At 32.7% G+C, this 24,901-nt stretch overlaps 1 protein-coding gene across 2 annotated transcripts in view; it reads left to right on the top strand.

Moving 5' to 3' along the window:
* LOC143080178 (transient receptor potential cation channel subfamily M member-like 2) overlaps positions 1-24,901 on the top strand; it is a 104,423-nt gene that overhangs the window by 58,931 nt on the left and 20,591 nt on the right. For both annotated transcript variants that reach the window (XM_076255910.1, XM_076255909.1), the window contains 8 exons: positions 3,135-3,224; positions 6,960-7,059; positions 11,194-11,455; positions 11,670-11,753; positions 12,204-12,350; positions 19,903-20,175; positions 21,065-21,260; positions 23,142-23,307. In XM_076255910.1, the coding sequence (XP_076112025.1) occupies positions 3,135-3,224; positions 6,960-7,059; positions 11,194-11,455; positions 11,670-11,753; positions 12,204-12,350; positions 19,903-20,175; positions 21,065-21,260; positions 23,142-23,307 (1,318 nt within the window). The remainder of the gene's footprint in view (positions 1-3,134; positions 3,225-6,959; positions 7,060-11,193; positions 11,456-11,669; positions 11,754-12,203; positions 12,351-19,902; positions 20,176-21,064; positions 21,261-23,141; positions 23,308-24,901) is intronic.

Genomic DNA, 24,901 nt, shown 5'->3' with positions numbered 1-24,901 from the left:
GTTTCAATTAAAGTAAGACCACCAATTTCCCGGTATCAAATCATTTGTTGAAAAAAACATCAATGTTTTGCCATATGACCTTTTACATTCAAGGGTTAAATTTGCATTAATAAAATTGAGAATGGAAATGGGGAATGTGTCAAAGAAACAACAACACGACCAAATAAAAAACAACAGCAGAGGGTCACCAACAGGTCTTCAATGTAGCGAGAAATTCCCGCACCTGGAGGCGTCCTTCAGCTGGCCCCTAAACAAATATATACTAGTCCAGTGATAATGAACGCCATACTAATTTCCAAATTGTACACAAGAAACTAAAATTAAAATAATACAAGACTAACAAAGGCCAGAGGCTCCTGACTTGGGACAGGCGCAAAAATGCGGCGGGGTTAAACATGTTTGTGAGATCTCAACCCTCCCCCTATACCTCTAACCAATGTAGTAAAGTAAACGCATAACGATACGCACATTAAAATTCAGTTCAAGAGAAATCCGAGTCTGATGTCAGAAGATGTAACCAAAGAAAATAAACAAAATGACAATAATACATAAATAACAACAGACTACTAGCAGTTAACTGACATGCCAGCTCCAGACTTCACTTAAACTGACTGAAAGATTATGATTTCATCATATGAACATCAGGCACAATCCTTCCCGTTAGGGGTTTAGTATCATACCATCATAACATATATGAGAAGAACATAACCCGTGTCATGCCAACAACTGTTTTTAGAATAAATGTGTTTAGTTCCGATGCAAAGACCTTATCAGTGACTCAATGTTAACGCCAAAATATGCAATCTTTAATGACTTGACAACAGTATCGTAATTATATCCCTTCTTAATAAGTCTATTCAAAGGTTTTGTAAGTTTCTGAGGTGAATACTGACACCTTTGTGCTTTATAAAGAATATTACCATAAAAAATTGGATGTGAAATACCTGAACGTATTAGAAGTCTGCATGTTGAGCTATATTTACGAATGATGTCTTTATACCGATGATAAAATTTAGTAAATGTTTTGACTAGTTTGTGATATCGAAAACCCTGGTGTAATAATTTTTCAGTAATACATAAATTTCTCTCGTTAAAATCTAAAACATTGTTACATACACGAGCGAATCGTACAAGTTGAGATATATAAACACCGTAAGATAGTGACAAGGGAACGTCACCATCTAAAAACGGATAATTAACGATAGGAAATGAAAAATCATCCCTTTTATCATAAATTTTAGGTCGTGTTCAGACCCTTTAATTAATAGAAAATAAAGGAATATGAAATACACGTGCACGGGAGCTAATCGTACACAATGGCAATGTATAGAAAAAAAAATGATCAATGGTCAAAGTTTTTATTCCTGTTCTTCATTTTGATAGTTGCTAAAGGGTCTTCAATAATAAAAGAATCATAAATATACCGTAAAACAAGGTCAATATGGTCCCTAGTGTCGACTTGAGCAGTACTACTAACTAGTATTTAACGTATATTACTGCACTAATGACTGTCACTATATTTAAGTCTAGTTATAAAAAATCTCAAGTCAGCAGAACACAAGACAAGAACAGACAGACAGATATTAATCATTATGAGAATTACTATTTTTGCTTTATCCTACATATCGGTCTTTTAATGTTTTGAATTTCCCTAAAACTTTAAAGTCTTAAATAACAATGAATCTATGTTTTTGTTTTGAGATTAGAATATTGTCGAAAAAATAGCTAAAAAGGATTTGCGTTTCTATGTTAGACAGAGTCCGGGAAACGCTCAGAATGCACGATTTTGCGTTATTTTTCTCAGAGCTTCTGGGGCTTTAAGCGGCCCCCAAAAAGTTTTGTATATTTTGCCTCAGTATTAAAAGGGGCTAGTTACGGCCCTGATTTGAACATGAAAAGTATGAGGACTAAACATATTTCAAAGACTAAAAATTTTTGCTTTTTTATACTTTTGTTCTGAAAAATACTTACTAGTGAAATTCGGCTGAACTGTTAATATTCGAACTCACGATTAGAGAGCTGTTCTTATATACGTCATTTAGAACTATTTATTTTTTTAACGAAAACAGTTTCTGACAGTTCAACACTAGCAAATAATCCTGACAGTTCTAACCACGAAAAGTTTAGATATTTATATCCTAGATCTGATTTATATCCTAGAACTGATTTAACAGTGAGAGATTCCGAATAAATTTATTAAGAAATTATATTTTTATGTCCCATGTATGGGCATTTTATTTTCTGGTCTATGCGTCCGTTCGTCCGTTCGTTCGTTTTTCCGTTCGTCTGTCCCGCTTCAGGTTAAAGTTTTAGGTCCAGGTTAAAGTTTTTGGTCGAAGTAGTTTTTGATGAAGTTGAAGACCAATCAACTTGAAACGTAGTACACATGTTCCCTATGACATAATCTTTCTAATTTCAATGCCAAATAAGAGATTTTACCCCATTTTTAAGGTCCACTGAACATAGAAAATGATAGTGCTGATGGGGCATTCGTGTTCTTTGGGCACATTCTTGTTTATTATACATTACATAGTCAAATAAAAGTAAGATAAGCATGTTTCTACAAAATAAAAACTATATATTTTTCTGAGTCAATTTTTTTTAAAACTCGTAGTCTAGATTCTGATTCTAATCAAACAAAAACACATTTATTTTATTTGTTAAAAAAAACAAATAAGGAGGATTCATTAAACCAATTACCCTCAAGGGTGACTGGGGTATAGAAATATGGTCACTTATTCTTCTTCTGACTGACAGTCATTCGCTTGCCAAAGTTGGGCATCCGTTTGGCTGTGCTGGATGTATTAAGTATGCAACAACTCTTTGAGGGCTCTGTAGGTGGCATGTTGCAAGGCAAAAGTTCTGTCTATATCCAATATACCATAATTTCCAGTCGCAGTTCAAATTTACTCGACCATCAATCCGGATGGCCTCTCTTACAAGAATTGTTCTCGTCCTGATTATTAATGAAACATTTGCCACTGGACATTAAGCAACCAACAATTAATCAATCGATTTAACCAATCATTTTAATTGAATGGTAGTAAATATTTGACTATAAATGTAGTTTGAGAATCAAATATATTTTCGTTTTCTTTTTGTTTTTGCTCAGAGAATATGAAATAATTTTGCAGGTTATTTTAGCGATCTGTTAGCATGGGCATTGTTCACTAACAGAGTACAGTTAGCTGGAGTATTCTGGTCGAAATGTAAAAATCAACTGCGTACGTATGACTATGATATGGAACTAAAGAAAATGAGATTTATATATCAATTTAGTTTTCATATATACATCATAATCGTTTATTGATCAACACAAGCCTTTTTCTCGAAATACATATATGACATTTTCATATTAAATACTCATTATCTTACCGAAAATCAAACACTAGTTAATAAAGATGAAAGTTTCAGAAGTGCCTTATTCACTGCATTCATAAACAGAAGCTCAAATATTGAAAATGTTTACAAGAAATCGGTCTATCAGATATAAGCATTTACGTTTTGAGCTTTATTCTTTTTAGAAATCCTTTCATATTTTTTTATCAAATACAACATTTTAATTATGGTATATGTGATGCATTCACTCAATTTATGTTTGTACTAATCGTTTGCAGACATATGAACATGGTTGATAATCTGTACAAAATTGCAGTTTGAAATGATATCTTTTGCGCTTTTTACAACTTTCTTTATACTTGTAAACACATGCAAGTGTGTGACTTCAACAATCTTTGTCTAATTTTATTATTTTTGTGTCCAAATTAAGGCAACAGTAGTATACTGTTGTTCGAAATTCAGTCATAAATCAATGACTGAACGAAAATTCGGGTAACAAACGTAGACTGAGGGGAAACAGCTATAAGGGGAAAACAACGGAAACAACAAAAATAAGGAAGTGCGACAAAAAAGTTATCAAAAGTACTACCAGGATTGTAACAAACGACAATGCAACACACACAGAAACGAACTATCAGATAACAACTGATTAAGATATATAAAATTGACACATTTCAAGGAATCAATTAACCTATAAATAGAATGTCATCTCATTTGAAATTGTTATATTCTGCATTTGGATGATTAAAAACTATGAAACGATTGTTTTGGCGAACCAATCTGGATGTGTCAGACGATCGGAATATCCCCGTTTGCTGTCCTACACCAAAGAGTAGTTTCGTAAAAAATGAGAATTGAAGACGAAAAATTACTTTAACACATATGGTAATAACCATTATACACTTGTGAACATGCAAAAAACTTGATCTCCAAAATAGCAGAAATAATTTAGATTTAGGAATAACATACAAAGTAAAGATGATATAATCTGACTACTGAATGATGGGGACAGGACATACAATAAGTAAGTTATAAATTAAATGATTGCAAATACGTTTTCGCTTAAACATTTATAATATTAACAGAAGGTGAGAATAAATTATTTAGATGCCAAGGAAGTTAAGCCCCTCCCTCGTCCTCGTCATTAAAAAAAGTATCTTAGTTAGATTATGTACTACTTTTCATGTAATGCACCTTTTGTTTGTTGTTTGTTTGGCGTAAAAATTGTCTTTCTCTATATTTTGTAGGTTAAATCAATCATATTTAACATATGAAACCATGTTATTTAAGGAATGACTGTAATATTTTTTCTGTCTATTCGAAATAACATCAAAAATTTGGTGCACACTGAATAACGCGCGTAGCGGGTTATTTACAGTGTGCACCACATTTTTTATGTTATTTCGAATAGACAGAAAAAATATTACAGTCATTTCTTATAATTTAATTCTAAAGTCCATTTTAAGCCGTAGAAAACCATGAGAAAACGTTGATGAAGTCACGGTCACATGACTAAATTATGTCTATGGGCTCATAACAAAATAACGTCAGCCAATCAAAAGACGTGTTACATCCAAAATTAAATTATATAGGGATAGAAGGAGATGTTGGATGCGTCTTAAACAAAAAATCATAAAAAGCAAAATAGAAAGTTACATTTTAACATTGCGATAAGACGTGTCCCGGTACTTGTCTATCTCAAATTCACGTATTTGGTTTTGATGTTATATTTGTTATTCTCGGGGGATTTTTTCTGATGCTTGGTCCGTTTCTGTGTGTATTACATTGTAGTGTTGTGTCGTTGTTCTCCTCTTATATTTAATACGTTTTCCTCAGTTTTAGTCTGTTACCCCGATTTTGTTTTTTGTGGTATACTACTGTTGCCTTTATTTATTAACCATAACATTTTATTTTTAATGCACCCACCTAACATTCGGCTAAATCATATATCATATGAAAGCACAACATATGTACTTGTTTTGCCAGGTCGTTAAACATTCGTATTGTGCAGTTTCCGTCAAATCACAACGAAAGGTCAAGGACAGACAACTTCTAATTTTCGAAGATGTCATTTTGCATATTTTGTTTTCTGAATAATAATATTTTGTATGGACATATGGAATTCTGTTAGAACAATGTTAATTATAATTTATCAAAAGCACTTTCGATTAAAATGTCGGAATTTTAACAAAAAGTGCCGTTTTCCAGAACTTCCATTGAAAATGACAAAAAGCATGAAGTTTGTCTGTGACTCAACTGTTATTCACCATTAAAACCAATTAACATACTTTATGTAGTGCTGAGTATGTTTTTGACATAATTAGATTACTGTAATTATGCTTCTTGTTAATTACACAGCCAATTATAACAATCATGCAGTTGCTCAAAATAACACCCTCTGCAAAAAGATAGCCTTTAAGCTGTTCTTTGTTTAAACAATTTGTCGGTAGTCGATTTAACGTTGTGAAACACAAATCTTTAAAGTGCAAAAACGTTTAAGGATAGAATTAACAGGTCATTCATGCTTTTAGTGGAAAGTTTTGAAGCGAAACTTTAATATTTCAATATTTTAATAGTTGTATATTTTCTTGGTTGCTTATACTGCATCTTGCATTGACTAAGGAAGAGAAATCTATTATAAGCTAGCCACTGAAATGTTCTTTATACCTTGTCAAAATATTTAACCTTATCAAACAATGTATAATTCTCGCAATTATATTAACTTGCATTAACTTTTTAATTCACAATAACAATACATAAAAAAAACTCCCCGAATAATTTACATATACATACATTGTAATATAAAGATGGTTGGCAAATCGCAATTTTCGATTCAGCCCGTTAGGCAAGTAGAGTATTTAGCGGCGATGAGTCTTATGCAGACGAAACGCGCGTATGGCATATCAAATTATAACCCTGGTACCTTTGATAACTATTTTGAGTGGTTTTATATTGTCTATTCTTAAATTAAGTTTGCAGATATTTATAGTGCACTGATCCATTCTATTTTTTCCCACAAATATTCAAATTTCTGGAATTATTTAGATTGTATTGCCATTTTATAATTTTTTGAAGTTTAAAAAAGCTATTTTCTGTAAAACAAAGCGCAACCAACATTTAAGTTTGCATTTGATTGGGAATCATGGTAATTTGTTTACTAAGGTTTAGATCAATTTAGGGGGAAAATCCATGCAAGTACCAGAAAATGGCATTTTGTATAAATCGGGCAAAATTAAGGAATGTTCAGTTTTAACTCATGACCTTGATATGACGAAAACTGCACAGTACGGATTATTGACGAAGTAGAGGTAATTACCTTACGAAGGATTTATATATAGCCGTATGTAAGATTGGTGCATTAAGTCGTTAACTAGGCATCTTTTTGAAAAATTTCACTCGCCTAAAGAGCATCTAGTGTTAAGCATACAGTATAGTATCTCTGTTTTGTGATCAGTTTGTGTGTGACAATTTATGTCTTGTCTTTTCATATCCATTGAATGAGAATTTTAAATATCATAATATTCCAATACAAGAGTTTCTGAACTTTGCTTTAGTATTATTTTTTAGCTGTAACATATATTTCACTACATGCCGAGATATATATTTTACTCACATTGCAGTCACAGCGGTAATGGCCAGTAGTTTGCTAAAAAACATGGCAGAAAATGCATCATCAGCGAAGGACAGGCAGCTCCATCAAGAACTACTGGACCATTCAAGGTTTTTAAAAAATTTCAAATGACAATAAATGTAGTCTTGTATCTCTATGTCTTCCAAGCTTTTTGAAGTTAGATTAAACGAATTTATCGGGTATAAGTCAACGATATCTAAGAAACGCGATACATCATATTCATATAATTATGTATTCGATTATGTGTAAAATTAAAAAAAAAGTTCTTGTGTAAGCTATTCATAACAGTTTACACATTGAGTATATTGAAAACGCTCTGAGAGTACAAAAGGAAATAACACACTAGAATTAAAAATTAAGCAACAAAATGTTTTAAAGAAACCAGGATAATCAAAATGAACTATACGCACTGCGAATTTTAAAATCTCATTCAGAATTTAAAACTACACACTTAACACTTCTAGATCATATATTAGCTAATTATGTTAGAAATATAGTTTCTTTGATTGACAAATAGACATACAGTAGGGTCTGCACTGGAGACAAAGACAAGATTAGATATTTTATATAAAATTTAATGTTTGAATGACTAATTACTCAACTTTAAATTTATAGTATACTGAAATGACTTTAATTTGTTATGGCAATAGTTTCAAAAAACATGCATATGAGATAAGCTTATAATAATTAAGGTCTAGGTTTCAAATTCATTAAAAAAATGAAACAGGGGTGGGGGCTATAATGTTTTGTAAAAGAGAAGTTAGAGTATATTCAGTGATTTCTGTTAAGCTATAATTCTGATGAATGAGTATTGTTGTGATAAAAATGTGTTTTGCAAAAGTTTTCAATGTAAATAAATGTTTGTGTATATTGCACTTTGTAAACACAACTTTTTCACAACCCACGCCTCTTCTGAGAAGATATTGTAACAAACCTAGGGTTGTTATAAACTGTTTAACCATCATTCAGTCGTTCAGGAGGAGTGGAATCATTGCTGAACTCAACAGCAGTGTGAAGAAACACTAAGAATTGTAATACATAACAATAGTATTTATTTCAGTCGTATTTTGACTTCTTCTTTCAATATAATAAACATCATCAAACATTCATCTTTCAACAAATTAAACAATAAATCGGGTGGTCAATATTATGTAGTTGACAGTTCAAAGGCTTGATTCAGAATGATTGCCATGTTTATCTACAGGCTCCTATTTATGTCTTTTGGCACTAACTATGACGTAAGAGTAAACATCAAATCATCCAATCAAAAGCAACGTTTCTTACGTCTTTTGGCTAGTAAAGTTTAGAAAGACAAACAGATTTCGTTATTCTTAGATAAAGAAACATTATTAAGTTGTCCTAGCTTTGTCCTTCTTGTCCGAATTATGTTTAAAAGCGTATGAAATTAAAAGGACATTTATACATAATGCTATTTTTAAACAGACAGTAAATTCGTTTCTCGATACGGCGTATGAACTTGGGTGTAATTTACATAACCTTCGCATTAGATATAATGCTTAAATGAGATCAATGAAAACCCTGTTCTATCATAAATAAAGACAATGTTAATGAAAAGGGAGGCACAAACATAATAAATACGCAATTTATCTGCATTGATAAAATGTTAACTTAAGCAAATAATAATATGAGATCGCAAAGTGAAAGTACAAAACGGTGTCATGGCAGATGTAAACAAGTTGAATCTCACGACAAGGTTTGTCAAAATAAATCACTATATGACGGGATAATCAAAGTATTTCATAGGTAAACATTACCAAGATATACATATAAAACTGACCCTTATCTCTCGCAAAGTACAAAAAGTTTAAATCATGAGTATGAAAGGCAATGCATTTATCAGTGTTTGTGCACACCCGAGAAGTTGACCACCCGGCAATATTCAAATGAATATATGTCATATACAATAAATAATACGTTAAATAATAGCAATAATCAATCCAGATTTGTCACAATTTCCCCCATCCAAATCTTAAAATACTCCTGTATTTTCTGGAGGTAACAGTATACCAGTACTTTTATTCTTTACTTATAGTCTCTGTGCTCTTTAATCTTTAATGGAATATATTCACACTGTTTAATTATATCATCCACACGTCTGTGTCTTCATGGAAATCATCTTTCCATCATCTGTAGAAAATTGTCATCTAGGCATATGACACATTTAAAAACCATCTAGAGAAACACCAGAGCCATTTTCAAATTTCTTCCACTTATCTTTAAAAAAAACACAGTATCACTTTCACATCAAACAATAACTTCTGTTGACGCTGCAATTATAACTATTAATTACCTTGGAAATATCACAATATTTCACCAAATTTTAAAACAAACTCCCTCTTTTCAACCAACTCTGGGGTGATCAATCCCTTTAGGCAAATCTGGGCTGCGTTTCTAGAAATATTACATAACTACTGAATGCATTCACAACACTGCACCAATACTTCTTCATATACACTATATCTCAACACATGAATAATCTTATTCATAAAAAAAAAAAAATAACCAGTGATACACATTTGAACACCTAAGCACAATAAATCTGGAATGGCGTCTGTCCTCTTCTTTGGTTTTATCTCTACTTCTTGCTAGAATTTGAGACACTTTCTTTTGTCACTTTAAACCATTTTGTAATATCGTTTCCATTATATTCTGCGAGTCTATCTATGTAAAATACTTTTCCTGCTTTCTTTGTCACTTCAATATTCGATAATTAACTGGTATTTATAATTGGAGTCTGAATTTCATTTCAAACATCTTTAACATCATTTAATTAACATAAAATACGACTTCTGTAACTGTCAACTCCCGACCTATTGAATAAACGAAAGGTTGTCCCCGTGAACCGTTTCCCTAGTTGTATTTGGTCTGAAATTTCTAAAATTCTGTAAATTCTGTGGTTTATTACCCCTAAATTCATGACCATTATACATAGAACATTGTCCATAAAAATGATCAGGAGAGTCACAATTGAAGCAGGTCCTTTCATTCTGTGTATTGCTCCCGTTTTGGTAATTTTTTAGGTCAAATCTAAAGTTGGATCGGTTGTTCCTATTCCGAATCTGATTTTCTAACTTATCCATTCTACTTAAAATCATTTGAATGGTCCTGTCATTATTTGGCTGTTGGGAAATTAATGTGACATTTTGGTTACCATTATTTTGCCATTCCATATTTAATTTATTTTCACTACAATTTTCATAAGAAACTGAGCGGACACTAGTTTTCTTTTGACTTGACTCCCCTAAAAGAGCCTCATATCTTTCAATTATATCTACAGCGTCAGCGACCGTTTTACATTCTCGATCTTCGCATCGACATTTCATTTCTATAGGAATCGACTTGTATAATTGATTGAGCGCCAACACTTCTTGTGCTAATGAATCTAAATTACAATAAGCCTTTTGTACCATCGATCTGGCGGAGGTCATCACCGAGAGCAGCGACTGTTTCACCTGAATTTCGCGTTCTCATTTCAAAACGTGATAATCATCGGTTTTGTTGACGTACACTTCCGAATCTCTCTTCTAAGCGTCGCACAAGTATACCATAAGGTCGGCGTTCATGGGAAGGAAGGTTCATATAAAAATTTTGCGCAGGGCCCTTTAAACTTGCAGCAAGTGTCAATACTCTATCTTCCATACTCCATCTACCGAGTTCTGCACAATCTTGGAAATGCGAAAAATATTCTTCCCAACCATCTGATCTACTATAAGCATCTGGACGAATTGTAGCAGGATGTCCAGCAATCGGCAACTGTTCACGGCAAAATCGTGGTGCATTTCCCCATGTTCGTTCATGAGCGCTATTATTTTCAAAATACGAAACATCTGGATCACGTTCAAAATTGCGTTCCGTCTCTACTGTATTTTTCTGTCTAGCTATGTTGTCTCGAACGTTGTCATTGAATTCACTTTCAATATCACCTTGACCTTGTTTTACTGAATTTAATACAGAGTCTTCATTATTTTTCTCGACCATTTCACGTTTATCCATATTAAATTCTATTTCTGAATCAGATTCGTCAGACATTGAAAATTATTACCACTTCACTAAAATCGTTGAAAATTTAATATTCTATTCAAACTTAAAAATCACAGGCGAGGTATTCGATCACTGAATGACAATTAGTTTTGTCATCCCACTTCTGACGCCTCTTCTGAGAAGATATTGTAACAATATTCAATGCATTTATGTACCGTTAGGTTGTTTGAGGAGAGAGTCATTTATATGCAGACCGCATTGTATGAGGAATGTGAATACAAGGCAATGTTGCTTATGGAGGTAAAGGAAAAAGCCTGGGGAATACTAGTTTCTCCAATGATCTGTGCATATGAACACAACATGATAGATGTTATAGGTCATCCATGCATTCAACGACATCTAAACAGGATATGGTACAACGAACAAACATGTCTCACCATTGATACATCTGCTGCAGCAGCAAAGTGGAGGGACTGGTTGGAGGTAAGAGCATTTAAAACAGTGTTGGGCATTTAAATGATTGCAATGACTCGAACAATGTCTGAATTCTGCCTTAACAATTCTTCAAATGAAATAATGTTACGGAATATTTAACTCCCTATGTAAATTGTTGTATACTTGACTACTAAAGATACTGTTAGAAGTACATATTTAAGATGTCATGATATGCATAATGGGAAACCAACGTTTGTTTCAGAATGCTTGCTGTTGTTGTGTAAATGGACATGATCCCTTCTTCAGAGCATGGTTTTCTCCTTTAATGACATTTTTCATCCATTATGTAAGTTATCTAATTCTGATTTTGTTTTCTCTTATACTACATATTAAAATGATTCTCCTTCAAACGTACATTTTTATCTCGTTAGTAATCGTTTTAGATTTAATCTATACTGGAGCATCACTCATAAACCTTTATTATTGAAATGAGCATTACGTAACCTAATGTTTACCTATCAATGAATAATATCAATACACTACCAAAAGAAAAGAAAATTGTCATGTACAGAAATCTCAATTTGTCAATTTACATTCACTAAACTCTTTTGTAATAAAACGTGGAGAAAGATACAAATGTATATATTTTATTGTTTACTTCGCCAATTTGTTTTGTATCTTGTACTTTTTTTTCTATACAAAGTTTTTGTATTAAAAGTGTATAATACAATAGAAATTATCATTTAACAAATATTGATTGTAAAAAACTCGCATCGGTTTTCTATTTTTTGTGTAGATGTTTGTGATGGGAGTCATTGTAGGTTTCAGTGCTTTTTTAATGACGGACTTGCGCATAATATCTAGTTTCTATGATATTGGAATTTATGAATGGTTACTTTATTTGTGGCTGATTGCAGACTTTCTGGAGGAGTTTGTTTTTCCAGTAAGTACAAATTTATAGAAATACTTTAAAACAAGAGTGCACACACTGTCTCGCCTTCTTTACTAATCATTGATACTATGTTGATAGTCCTAAATATAGAGCTTTATTACAACTGTCACATAAAATTAACATTAACCAAGAAAGCTAAACAAAGACCAATGAACCATGAAAATGAGGTCAAGGTCAGATGAACCATGCAGGCAGACATGTACAGCTAACAATGCTACCACACATTGAATATAGTTGACCTATTAATTATAGTTAAAAGAAAAATAGACCAAAACACAAAACCTTAACACTGTGCAATGAACCGTGAAATTGAGGTCATGGTCAAATAAAATGTGCGGGACTGACCTATACATCATAAAATATTTCCATACACCAAATATAGTTGACCTTTGGCATATAATATTAGATAAAAAGACCAAAACTCAAAAACCTAACTATAACCACTGAACCATAAAAATGAGGTCAAGGTCAAATGACATCTGCCCGCTAGACATATACACCTTACAATCATTCCATACAACAAATATAGTAGACCTATTGCATAAAGTATAAGAAAAACAGACCAAAACACAAAAACTTAACTATAACCACTGAACCATGAAAATGAGGTCAAGGTCAAATGACATCAGCCCGCTAGACATGTACACCTTACAAGCATTCCATACGTCAAATATAGTAGACTTATTGCATTAAGTGTAAGAGAAACAGACCAAAACACAAAAACTTAACTATAACCACTAAACCATGAAAATGAGGTCAAGGTCAGATGACACCTGCCAGTTGGATATGTACACCTTACAGTCCTTCCGTACGTCGAATATACTAGCCCTATTGCTTATAGTATCTGAGATATAGACTTGACCACCAAAACTTAACCTTGTTCACTGATCCATGAAATGAGGTCGAGGTCAAGTGAAAACTGTCTGACGGGCATGAAGATCTTGCAAGGTACGCACTTACCAAATATAGTTATCCAATTACTTATAATAAGAGAGAATTTAACATTACAAAAAATCTTAACTTTTTTTTCAAGTAGTCACTGAACCATGAAAATGAGGTCAAGGACATTGAACATGTGACTGACGGAAAGTTCGTAACATGAGGCATCTTTATACAAAGTATGAAGCATCCAGGTCTTCTACCTTCTAAAATATAAAGCTTTTAAGAAGTTAGCTAACGCCGCCGCCGCCGCCGCCGGATCACTATCCCTATGTCGAGCTTTCTGCAACAAAAGTTGCAGGCTCGACAAAAAAATATTCTCATCTGTAATTCAGTAAACACTGCATTAATACAATACACCATAACCTTTCCCTACCTCCTAATCTAAACAACACCACAGACAATTTGCAAAAATATGAAATGACATACAACAATCAACATACGGCACCAAAACAGGAAATAATAAATGGAGAAACACGAACTCAACATTAAAGGGATTGGATCGAACGAGTCCGCTAGTTCTGCTTTACCAGTAACGTTCGGTGTGATATATTCGTAGAAAACAAGGTTTGGGTATAAGACATAATACTAAATATTAGGAATGTCAAAAGATCTGAAATTTAGTACTCGGATACTCGGTCATGATACTCGAGTACTCGTGAGTACTCGGATGCACCTTTTACGTCTATTGGGCAGATTTGATTTTAGGTGGGATGCAGTGTTTTTATATAAATTTTCATAACATATTAACGAAAGACAAACGTACTACAAAAATAGCTTGATCCTCGGTTTTTTGTTTCAATTTAACAATGAATTACCAACCGCCTTTTCTACAAATAACCTATCATAATAGCAATTAATGTTTGTGATGCATTTGTTCATGAACCGAATTCCAATGGAATCATAGATATTTTCATATAAGATTCGAAAAAGTATATAATATATATGTATCAATTGTTCATGAGGAGTTGGTATTTTTTATAATACGACTTGTCCATTAATTTGTCAACAACAATATTGGACTTTAAATAACTTGTGCCTTTTCGTGTTGCTCGTCTTACCTTTTCTGTGTATTTTTTTGCACTATCGTTTGTCTGGTTTTCTGTTTTTGTTTTAGCCATTACATTGTGGGTTTACTTTCGACTTTGGGGTTTGAATGTCGCTCTCGTACTTTAAATTGTAAATTAAATAAGTATAGAAATTAAGTTTCAAATGCAGAGTAATTTGATTAATTTAGAAGTACATCTCATACCAATCACGTTTACATAGAATTCTTAATTAACAAACAGAGGTAAGTTTTTACGGCATGTGATGAGTTAATTATTAATCCATGAAAGTGTTGATCCGTGTACAAACACCGTTAAAAATGTCTCTAGTCAGTAGTGTAGGGTTCAGCGCATGTCACTTTGTTTTTGTTCTTGTTTAGAAATATGATGTGGTCAACAATTTCAGACGAAAGACTGTTTGACTGTCTATTTTTTGTTACAAGTAGTGCACATGAAAACATTCCCTCGGAAGAAAAAGACGTTGCTGGTACTACTATAACAAATAGTAGCCTGAGGATAAAAATATTTATGTTGTTAATTGATTTTATTTAGTTTTACGAAGGGGATATTTCAACGGAACTAAAGTGAGTGGAAATGTGAAGAGAAATATCTCAAGATTTATAACAGGCAAACGAGTATCCGAGTACTAAATCTGTACTCGAGTACTCGACCTTCCGATCGAGTACCCGAGTACTCGAGTACTCGTTGCCATCCCTACTAAATATTCATTATATGACATCTAACCGTAGAGGATACGTAACTGTCATTAGTTTATACCTAAAACATAACTAAATATATAGATAATTGGTATATGTTCAGTCATATATTATCTTACCTTTATACATGTATACTTGACCAAATAATAGATTGTTACAAGAAAAACGGGAACAAAATTAACACAGAAAAATCGTCAAATCAAACCAAGAAAATTGAAGTAAAAGCTTATCAAATCCATTTTAACCTAGGATGAATTCGCATGAATTGAAGGAGAAGGTCGCTTCTGCAACACCAGAAGCATCAGTTAAGACATGCTAAATTCAAATAAAATAATTAAAAAAAAGCATTCGGCGATGTTTAACACATTTTAATGATTAAAGTATATAGTTACCACTTAAAGAACGTATGCACAGTCATCTATATAATTAAGAAATAATTCATGGGGGGTTGAATATATCGTAATTTTACCACGGGTTGGCCCTTTATGACAAATATTTTACCCTGAGCGATAGCGAGGGGTAAAATATCGGCATAAAGGGACAACCCGTGGTAAAATCTAGATATATTCAAGCCCCCATGAATTATTTCGATTCTAATAGGTCAAATACGACAATTCTTTTGGATCGAAGCGCTCTAGGTGGAGGCAAATATTTGCCATTCCCATAAATAAACGCACTATTAAATAGGCGTAAAGGAACGGAGCAAACTGAATTAGTGACATGCTTAAACTATTCAAAATAACGTATATAGATAATTTTGAATTAATTCAAATGATAATTTACTTAATATATGTCTTAAATGTTTAAACAAATATGGCTTATAACACATTTTAACATCGTTTGTTTACGTTTCCATGTTGTGATGATTTTCGGTAATACAAGCGTGTATTTTCCCGTAAAATGCTCATATTCCAACGTCATCGTTTTATGACGTCGCGAAACTCATTCATAAAAAAGCATATGACGTGGGAGTACGATCGGAACAGCCCATGCAATATATTCAAATTTTACCACGGGTGTGTACTCAAAGCGTTTGAAGGACGTCATGTTAGAATGCATCTTCTAGAACGGGTTATCAATCAATATTTGATCACATCATTGTCTAACTGTTGGTTACTAAACGTCTGTATGTACACTGTGCTTAAACGGCTGTGGGTAACTGAAGTTACCCACAGGCCAAGATGGCGGACTCTAAACTCGTTGATATTTAATTCATACAAAATGTACCTTTTGCGACGTTTTTCATGTAGAATGTTAATATTTATAGGATTATTGAATAAAGAAATAACTAACAATGACCATAAATTTGTTAATATAAAGTTCACTAAACCGCAAGGCCAACTTTAAAAATGCATAAGACGCCCGTAACTTTTTTATCGAAACTAAGCAGACTGTCCGTAACTTCATTTTCAGATGTGGGTAACTTTTGATTTAAAATTTTAAGAATTATAATTTCAACAATTAGAAGACAATTAACATCATATTTGTAACCTTCACGACCGTTTATACTACTCACTCACCACCAAATGTGATTTTATTAACGCATCATACTTACACCACAGAGATTTTTTGTGGGGTTTGTGGTACTCAATCCTGGTTATGGTTTGAACTTTTATTAACTGATGTGCGTCTTATCGACGATTTCGATTCGCACCATGGCTTTGTTATACTCTTTGATTTTTTTAGTTTAATTATCTGTTTACGGTTTATTTTCACCTCTGTTTCTTTTTATATGTATTTTGATGAATACTCTTTGACGCAGCTCGATATTTATACATACCACCAGTAAGTTATAGTGTTATTTTTTTTTTTTTGAATACGTTTCCTAGTATGTTTTTTTTTATTATTATTTCTCTTTGTATGTTATCAGGGATTATCAAACTATTAAATTACCCTGTTGTCTTAGTTATTTACATTTTCATATACTATTTCTAATTGTTACACTATGTTGATTGCTCTATTCCTTTTATGCCACTGAATTTTAACTATTGTGTCTTTTAGTTTAGTTCAATTTAGTGAAATATGCAGCTATAGCTGTAAAACAAGGTTTTATACATTTTTACAAAATGTCCTTTCTTCAAGTTTTCTCATTTACTGCAAACCTATAAAGTTTGAGCATCGAATGAAACAGGCCACTATAAATTCTAATCGAATCGTAATGTCATTGGACCTAGAATTATGTGATTTTTCTTAAATCAATGGAAATGAATGTCTTTTGAATATAATCGTTTTTGGCTGAACCTTTGATAATTGTCATGTCCCCCTCAAAAAGAAAAAAAAAGAAAAAAATCCCAGATTTACGCATGATCTAATCTTGTCATTGCTGGCAGAAAATCAGTTAGTGCATACACGCCACATGCATGTGTAAAAAATACTTCTGTAGTCTACTTGTTAAAAAAAAATCAACAATGATGTTTCAACAAATTATCTGCAATGGTAGGAAACCACCCTCCGAACTGGGCGATTTGGGTATCCCGACGTTATAAAAAATCAGACCCGATTTTAACGGATTTATCGTTATTTTTTTCATATTATTCCCAATTTTGTCTTCCATTCTAATTCAAATGAATTATATCATACTAGAGATCTACTTCATTTCTGATTATGTATTCGATGCAATCTCTATCATAAGTAAAACATTGCATCCACATATGTCGATTCTTTGAAAGTTACAGACATTCCTATTGGTATAATGAAAAAAGTTACGGACAAGTTGTTTTTAAGTTACGGACAGCCTAAGCGTTTTTTCAAATCGTGCTAAGATCGTTTATTTTGTAGAATTTAATCACCTGTTAAGTTTAGGGGATTCTCTAAACGATTAATACAAATTTTCAATTGAGTGGTTTAATTGATGCATCAATTGTATTGTTATTCTATAGAAGAGAAGTTCCTAACCGACGCAAGGCGGCTCCATCTTGGGCTGTGGGTAACTGAAGTTACCCACAGCCGTTTAAGCACAGTGATGTAGATACATGTAGTAGCGAGATTAGAATATTATGAACCAACCAACCGACAAAAGTGATGAATAAGATGGCTATATAGTGTATGATATGTGAGACGGAAAAAATGGGGTGGCTATATCTCAAATACAGTGGCAAAATTGGACCCTTCGGTAAATCAACGACGACTCGTTATACAATTTGTTGCAATGAAGATCCCGGTAGCGACTATCTTACTATGCTAAAGTGACATCAATTGTGGAGTAACGTATCCCTCTGATAGAAAAACTAGGGCATCTTTATATATGTATGTGCGGATGTTCAAAAAATGTTAATGTCTAGGAGATGATCTCCGAAGACTGTCGACGGTCACATAACCCTATATAAACATAAACATTAATATAGTGACAGTGACTGTGACCTAGTGCAACTGTTTTTCCTACATCTGTTTAATTCCATGTTCTAGGTTAACAAATAATAACTTAATTGTCGTTTTACCTGTATAGGAATGGTTTATGGTGGATGGAATCGGTGAACGAAAACGTTTATCTTTGTTTCACTTTCAATGTAAACATTCGTTCCCTTTAAATGGCTAAACACGACTTAATCATGTGTAACAAATTTCTAGGTAATGGGTTCAATTGAAGGTAACACGAACACGGATTCAATGGGGTCAAATTATTCACTTGCAAGTAAATGTTTCATTTGTAATGATTGTTTGAATAATTTGGCAAAATTGACCAAATAGGCTGCTAAGATCAAATTATTATTGCATTATTTCACATGTTTAATGATGAAACCTAACTAAAGCATATTTTGATATTCTTCATATCTCCTAGCTAATGCCCCTTAAATGTTGGATTGACCTTAATTTAAGAATTATCCTTAATTTTATTTTATATTTCAAATAGTTTAGCCTATCCTACTGCTTATTTGCACAGACGGTATTATTTTCTTGTGTATATTTTTTTTTCATTTTATGGACTTTTCGTTATATGGTATTGCTAATAAAGGTTGCAACTTTCTTATTCAAATTATTTTAGGGTGCACTTCTGTAACTCCTTACGGCTAACCTGTACCACTGTTACTGTGAAGTTTTGTGAAACTTATATCATAGAATGGAAAGTTCATAGGCATTACATTTTTTTTCAAAGGTCATAATATTGAGCTTTACGGTATTGTTTAAAATATGTATCTGCCTGGACTTCTAAACATTTTAAACTTATTAATTTTTTTCTGTACTGCCCTTCATTCACGTTGTGTTTTCTACATAATAATAATCACCGCTATTTATGTCTATTTATAAAGATATCCTTCCAAAGTTCTGTCTCTACGACATGAGACATATAGATCATATAGGGGAACAAAACAGATCATTTATGAATAAATTACTCCCCAAAAGTAGAGTGGTTTGCGACACAGCATTGTTTACACAGTGTCACGTTTGATACCGTTTGATTATTCTGTGTTTCGGTTTAAAAAAATCGCCAAAGTTTTATATTCTAATTTTTCATTACCTTTGGTCACGCCAGTACCCGACGACGAATTTTCATGAAAAACGAAATAAACACATTATTACACGGAATGGAACTATAAGATTTTAGTTGCACCATTTTCACGATAGCAAATGCTTCGATGTAAGCATGACAGCGTTAATATTTATGACATGAAATTTATAGTTTATAGATTATATAATGATATTCAAGCTAATGTGTTAACATCATTTTTTGTAACTCAAGCACAGTTATCCTTAAACGATTAAAGTTGTTCTGCTTTTGATCCTTTTTAATGGCATCTTCGTGTAAATATTTCTGTTTTCTCGAGCCTGTCGGATCAATGCTACGAAAAGATTTTTAAGATTAAAATTTAGAATGTTTTATTTACTTTTATTTTTATTTTGCAGAACTTGATTAGACGAAATTACTTTAGAAGTCGTAAACATACATGCATGTTTAAATTTAAAAGATTTTTCTTAAATGTCTGGAATCTTCTCGCATATCTGTCGTATGGTGTTATACTGATTGCAGTATGTATGAGAATTGTGAACTCCTCCGACTTCCATAGAATGACACTCAGGTTATACAGCCTTGGTTTGTTTTTAATGTACATGAGATTTCTACAGTGCATGATTGTTCAGAGTTACTTTGGTCCTAAAATCATCATGATTGGTGAAATGGTAAGTTTTGTTACTAACATATATGAAAACGAATTTCACTGTACATAACAAAAACAAGCATTTAAATACGCTCTCTTAAAAGTTATTAAACATTGCAAATGATTGAATAAATAAATTAAAAGATTGTTTTATTAAGATCCACGTATATTTGATATTACTTATGCCATGTATAATTAATTTTTTTTTTGCCTTTTTTACAATAGAAGATACTTGTCTGCATCATTACATTTTTGTCTTAAATATTAGGTAAAAGTTCCATCAAAAGAAAAACCGCTTAAAAATGGACTTCTTAGATGTCCATAAAAAGGTATATCAAACTTGAACTTTGCATAAGTTTATAATACGTAAGTGCGGCTTGTAAAAGGAAATAAATATAAATAATAGGTTTCGTTGAGTAGAGACGTCCTGTGATAAAATATGCGATGATTTCGTGCGTATTGATTTCGTGGATTTAACAAATATCGTACTGCGTGAATATTTAATTTCTTGGTTTTGCTTAAAATCTGCATACAACCTTAAAGAAAATTAGAACTTTGTTGAACATTTTTTTCCGTAGCAAGGCAAAACTTGTCAGAATTTTGTCTCCTCAAAGCTCATCAACTTCGAATTTCATTTTGCCTTTTTAATGTGTTTTTATTCCAGTGTCTTTTTTAGACGAAACGCGCGTCGTCTGGTGCAAATGCAAAATTTCAATCTTGGTATCCATGATGAGTTAATTTGTCTTTACACACGAACTCCGCACCGATTGGTATCCCTAAAATAAAATGAATCCACTGTAATGGAAAAACAAGTTATTGCTTATATAGTTTCCTCCTATATCTTTTTTTTGCCAATAAATTTAGACTACATTCCAATATATCTGTCTTAGATATATTCTACTACTTTGCAGCTTCTCGAGTTGATCAAATTTGCATGGATTTTGATAGTATTCATGATGTGTACGGGTGTGCTGTATCATGCCAACATGTATCCTAGCCATTATGACATGTGGTCAACAAAAGGTGTGCAGTACTGGCGAATCTGGAAAATAGTATCATTGCCGTACTGGCAAATATATGGGGAACTGTTTTTGGAGGAAATTCAAGGTATGCACTGATTAAATAAGTAAGAAAAACAGAATGTTCAATTTTCTAATCTATCAACTTGAAAGCACACATTATTATATCAAAATTGTAAGATGAGTACACTTATATGATATGACTATTGCGGTAAAGGCTTATAACACAAAAAAGACTGAAAGACGTTTTGGGTCCTCAATAATAGTCATTTTTGTATACAATATATCAAGCTCTAAAACTTTGAAGTGAAAAAATTATTACAACATTCACAACTGATCTGGTAAATCTCTAGACGTTGCCCATTTGAACATAGAATGAACACATCTGATGTACAGTAGTTGTACTTTATACGTGTTTCTCGTTTTTTTATATAGATTAGACCGTTGGTTTTCCCGTTTGAATGGTTTTACATTAGTAATTTTGGGGCCCTTTATAATTTTGGGGCCCTTTAAAGGTTGTTGTTCGATTTGAGCCAAGGGTCCGTGTTGAAGGCCGTACATTGACCTTTAATGGTTTTCTTTTTTTTAATTGTTATTTGGATGGAGAGTGGTCTCATTGACACTCATACCACATCTTTCTATATCTACATAATAGATGTCAGGGTTAGAACTGTGTACGCAAGTCGCATGTTTCATCTTCAAAGACATATTAGTGAATCTTCAACTAAAAAAAGTTAAAATGGCCAAAAAGAGTAGTACAAATTTGGGGAACATTGAACACTAAAAAGTTCCGATAGATATTGTGAAATAAATATTTTGAAAGGTTTTACCATATAATTCCGAAACTTGTTTTTTCAAAATACAGCTAAGGTACTAGTAAACTATTCCTGGGGTTGAAAATAAAGTTAATATTTCGGAAAAATTTGACGTTATGTATCTATATTGAGCCTAAAACGTTAAGCAACAAAAAGATGAAATTTTATTTTATTACAAAATCATAACAACATATAATTTGAATAATAACAAAATATAGTTATGACATGTCAGAAGCAACATGAATGTTTATCACTCACATTCATTAGGAATTTCTTTGTATGGAGTGCAGGAGGGTCAACATGCGGAAATGAGTGAAATGTTATTCAAAGTCAATTTCTCGGCTATGCCCTAAGTGCATTATTGAAGAATTGGCAGGCACACCAGCAGTTGCCTTTAGTTAATGCACTACTATTGTGGTCGAAATAAACCTGTCACGTGTTAAATGAAAGCAAACGTAGCGCTTCTCCCTTGACGATATTTTTTAGTGGTCTACGAGATATCGACCTATCCTTTGCAGTTGCAATTTGTTGATACTGTTTGTTAGTCTCTAAATTGTTTAATTATGCACATTAAATCAAGCCATGACGTCAGGAACACTCATTCCGGCATCAATCATTCCACGAGCTTTCTGACGGTCATTTTCGGGGAGGCCTGGTTGACGCCCCATGCAATTTTGTCAAACAGTTATGTGTTTTTCTAACCCATGGCGCATATTACACAATTCAACTTAATATGAAACCAGCAGTATCCGCCTCAACCAATGGTTCAAAAAGGCCAATTCCGACTGAAAGGCTCGAGGAGCGTTTAACTGTGGCAGTTTATCTTTTCAAAAGGTGCTAGACTCAGTGTTGGCATATTGTTCAATAAGTAGGATTTTTTTCAATCGGTCAAGGTCCGTCATAATGAAAAAGGTTACAAGAATCTGCAGATTTCTTCACAGCCGTAGACAATCCAGAGGACGTAACTAATGTATTAGTTCAAAATTTACTGCCGTCGGTGCGCACATTTCTAGATTAAAATGTCATATCGCAAATAATAGTGTTTAATACCTCTGATGTAAAAAAAACTTCTTTGAATTGATTTATTTTTGTTCAACCAAATATGTTACATTGAAATGTACCATCGAACCATCTGTTATACTTCTAATTTATAGGCCAAAATAATGCCAATGGAACTTGCACTTTTGTGCGTACTGAATGGGAAAATAATCCAGAGATAGAACGTTGTGTAGAGTACGATTGGGCGGTACTGATCATCGCTGCAATTTACTTGTTAATCACGAACCTATTGTTGGTTAACCTGATTATTGCCTTGTTTACGTAAATATTACATTATTTAGTTGTCTCAACATTTTTTAAATGTTGATTTTCTAATCTTTTTATTCGTATGCATGATGGTTGGCAAAGATAAATCCTTGCATTTAAATGACACTCTGTGCATATTTGATCATATATATGTAGGACTCTAAAGTGCGATGGTCAAGCTAAAGTGCGACGGTGTACGCTAAAGTACGATGGTGTCTCACGCTAAAGTACGATGGTTATTTGTTTGCTAAAATATGGCACACTAAAGTGCGAAAGATTTAAGGGCACTAATTTTAAAAACAAATCTTTTTGCAAAATCTAGTTTGTTATGATATAACTTATAATGCGATAGGCTTTAACTTTAACGGTAGTATTATGTGACTGTTTCTTAATTTAGAAGATGACTTAGTAAGGTAATTTAGGTGTCACAATATACTATATTTCCTTTAAATGAATTTTAAACAATTCGGTCGTATTGGATTGATTGTTGGTGGATTAACGTCCAGTAACAAATAGTTCATGCATGTTCAGGACGAGGGGCGTATTGGATAATTGATATAGCTTGCCGTTTACACAGCCTATTAATGTAAACACATCCTCTTGTCAGTTTCAAATACAAAATTTGGTCATTGTCAGAATAGATCAAATTTATTTGTACATGCTTTAATTCAAATGCGAGAGAAAGGGGTTGTTGTTCGAGCTTTCCCCTTTTTCAAAGCGAGTATTAAACATCTATTTTACTACAATGTACACACTGATATTTTAATGGACAATTTATGATTTACGCTAGAAAACGTGTATCTTAATTTTACTAACGTTTATACTCATCAATAAAATCGACAATATGTTAACGTAAACTTAATTTAACATTAATATGAATCTTTTCGCTTCCATTTTTTATTTCATCTTCCAGCATGTTCATGCTTGGTTTGTATAAACAACTGTTAACGTCATAATCCAACTACGTTTAGTACGTCTTTACTTTCGCGGACCATCGCACTTTAGCGTATGGAGGTATCGGACTTTAGCGTCGATCATCGCACTTTAGCGTGACTATCGTACTTTAGCGTCCTCATCGCACTTTAGAGTCCTACATATATATATTGAACAGAGAGAGTATGACATAATAATTACTCTTACAGCTACATATTTACGATTTGTAAGCGCTTTTCAATGTCTGGTACTAGTTATTGTACTTTTTCTATTATTAACAAATATTTTGCAAACTTTACTTTTTTTAAGTCATTTTGTGAGTTCAGAACGTGTAAAGTTTGCATAACTAAATATCTATCTTATTGTGACTTTAACACGTTTCTTTGTATTTTGAAATGATACTCGTTCAGTTTTTATTTATAACTGAGATAAGGCTGATACATAAGAGTGAGCAACATAAAAAGAAAGTATGTTTGCTACAAGTATAGATTGATGTAACCTCCGAAAACCATAAAACTGGCTTACGAATGCACAAAATAAGGTTCTGAATTTTTTTTATATTCATATATTCACATTATACATTTATCAAAAAAAAATAATCATATTTATTGGCAACGCTGATTAGTTCAAAATTTGTGACAAAAATAGAAAAAACACAAAACATCATAAATCTATT

This window comes from Mytilus galloprovincialis, chromosome 6, assembly GCF_965363235.1.
Source record: "Mytilus galloprovincialis chromosome 6, xbMytGall1.hap1.1, whole genome shotgun sequence".
Lineage (NCBI taxonomy): Eukaryota > Metazoa > Mollusca > Bivalvia > Mytilida > Mytilidae > Mytilus > Mytilus galloprovincialis.
This window is presented reverse-complemented; position numbering and strand designations above follow the sequence as displayed.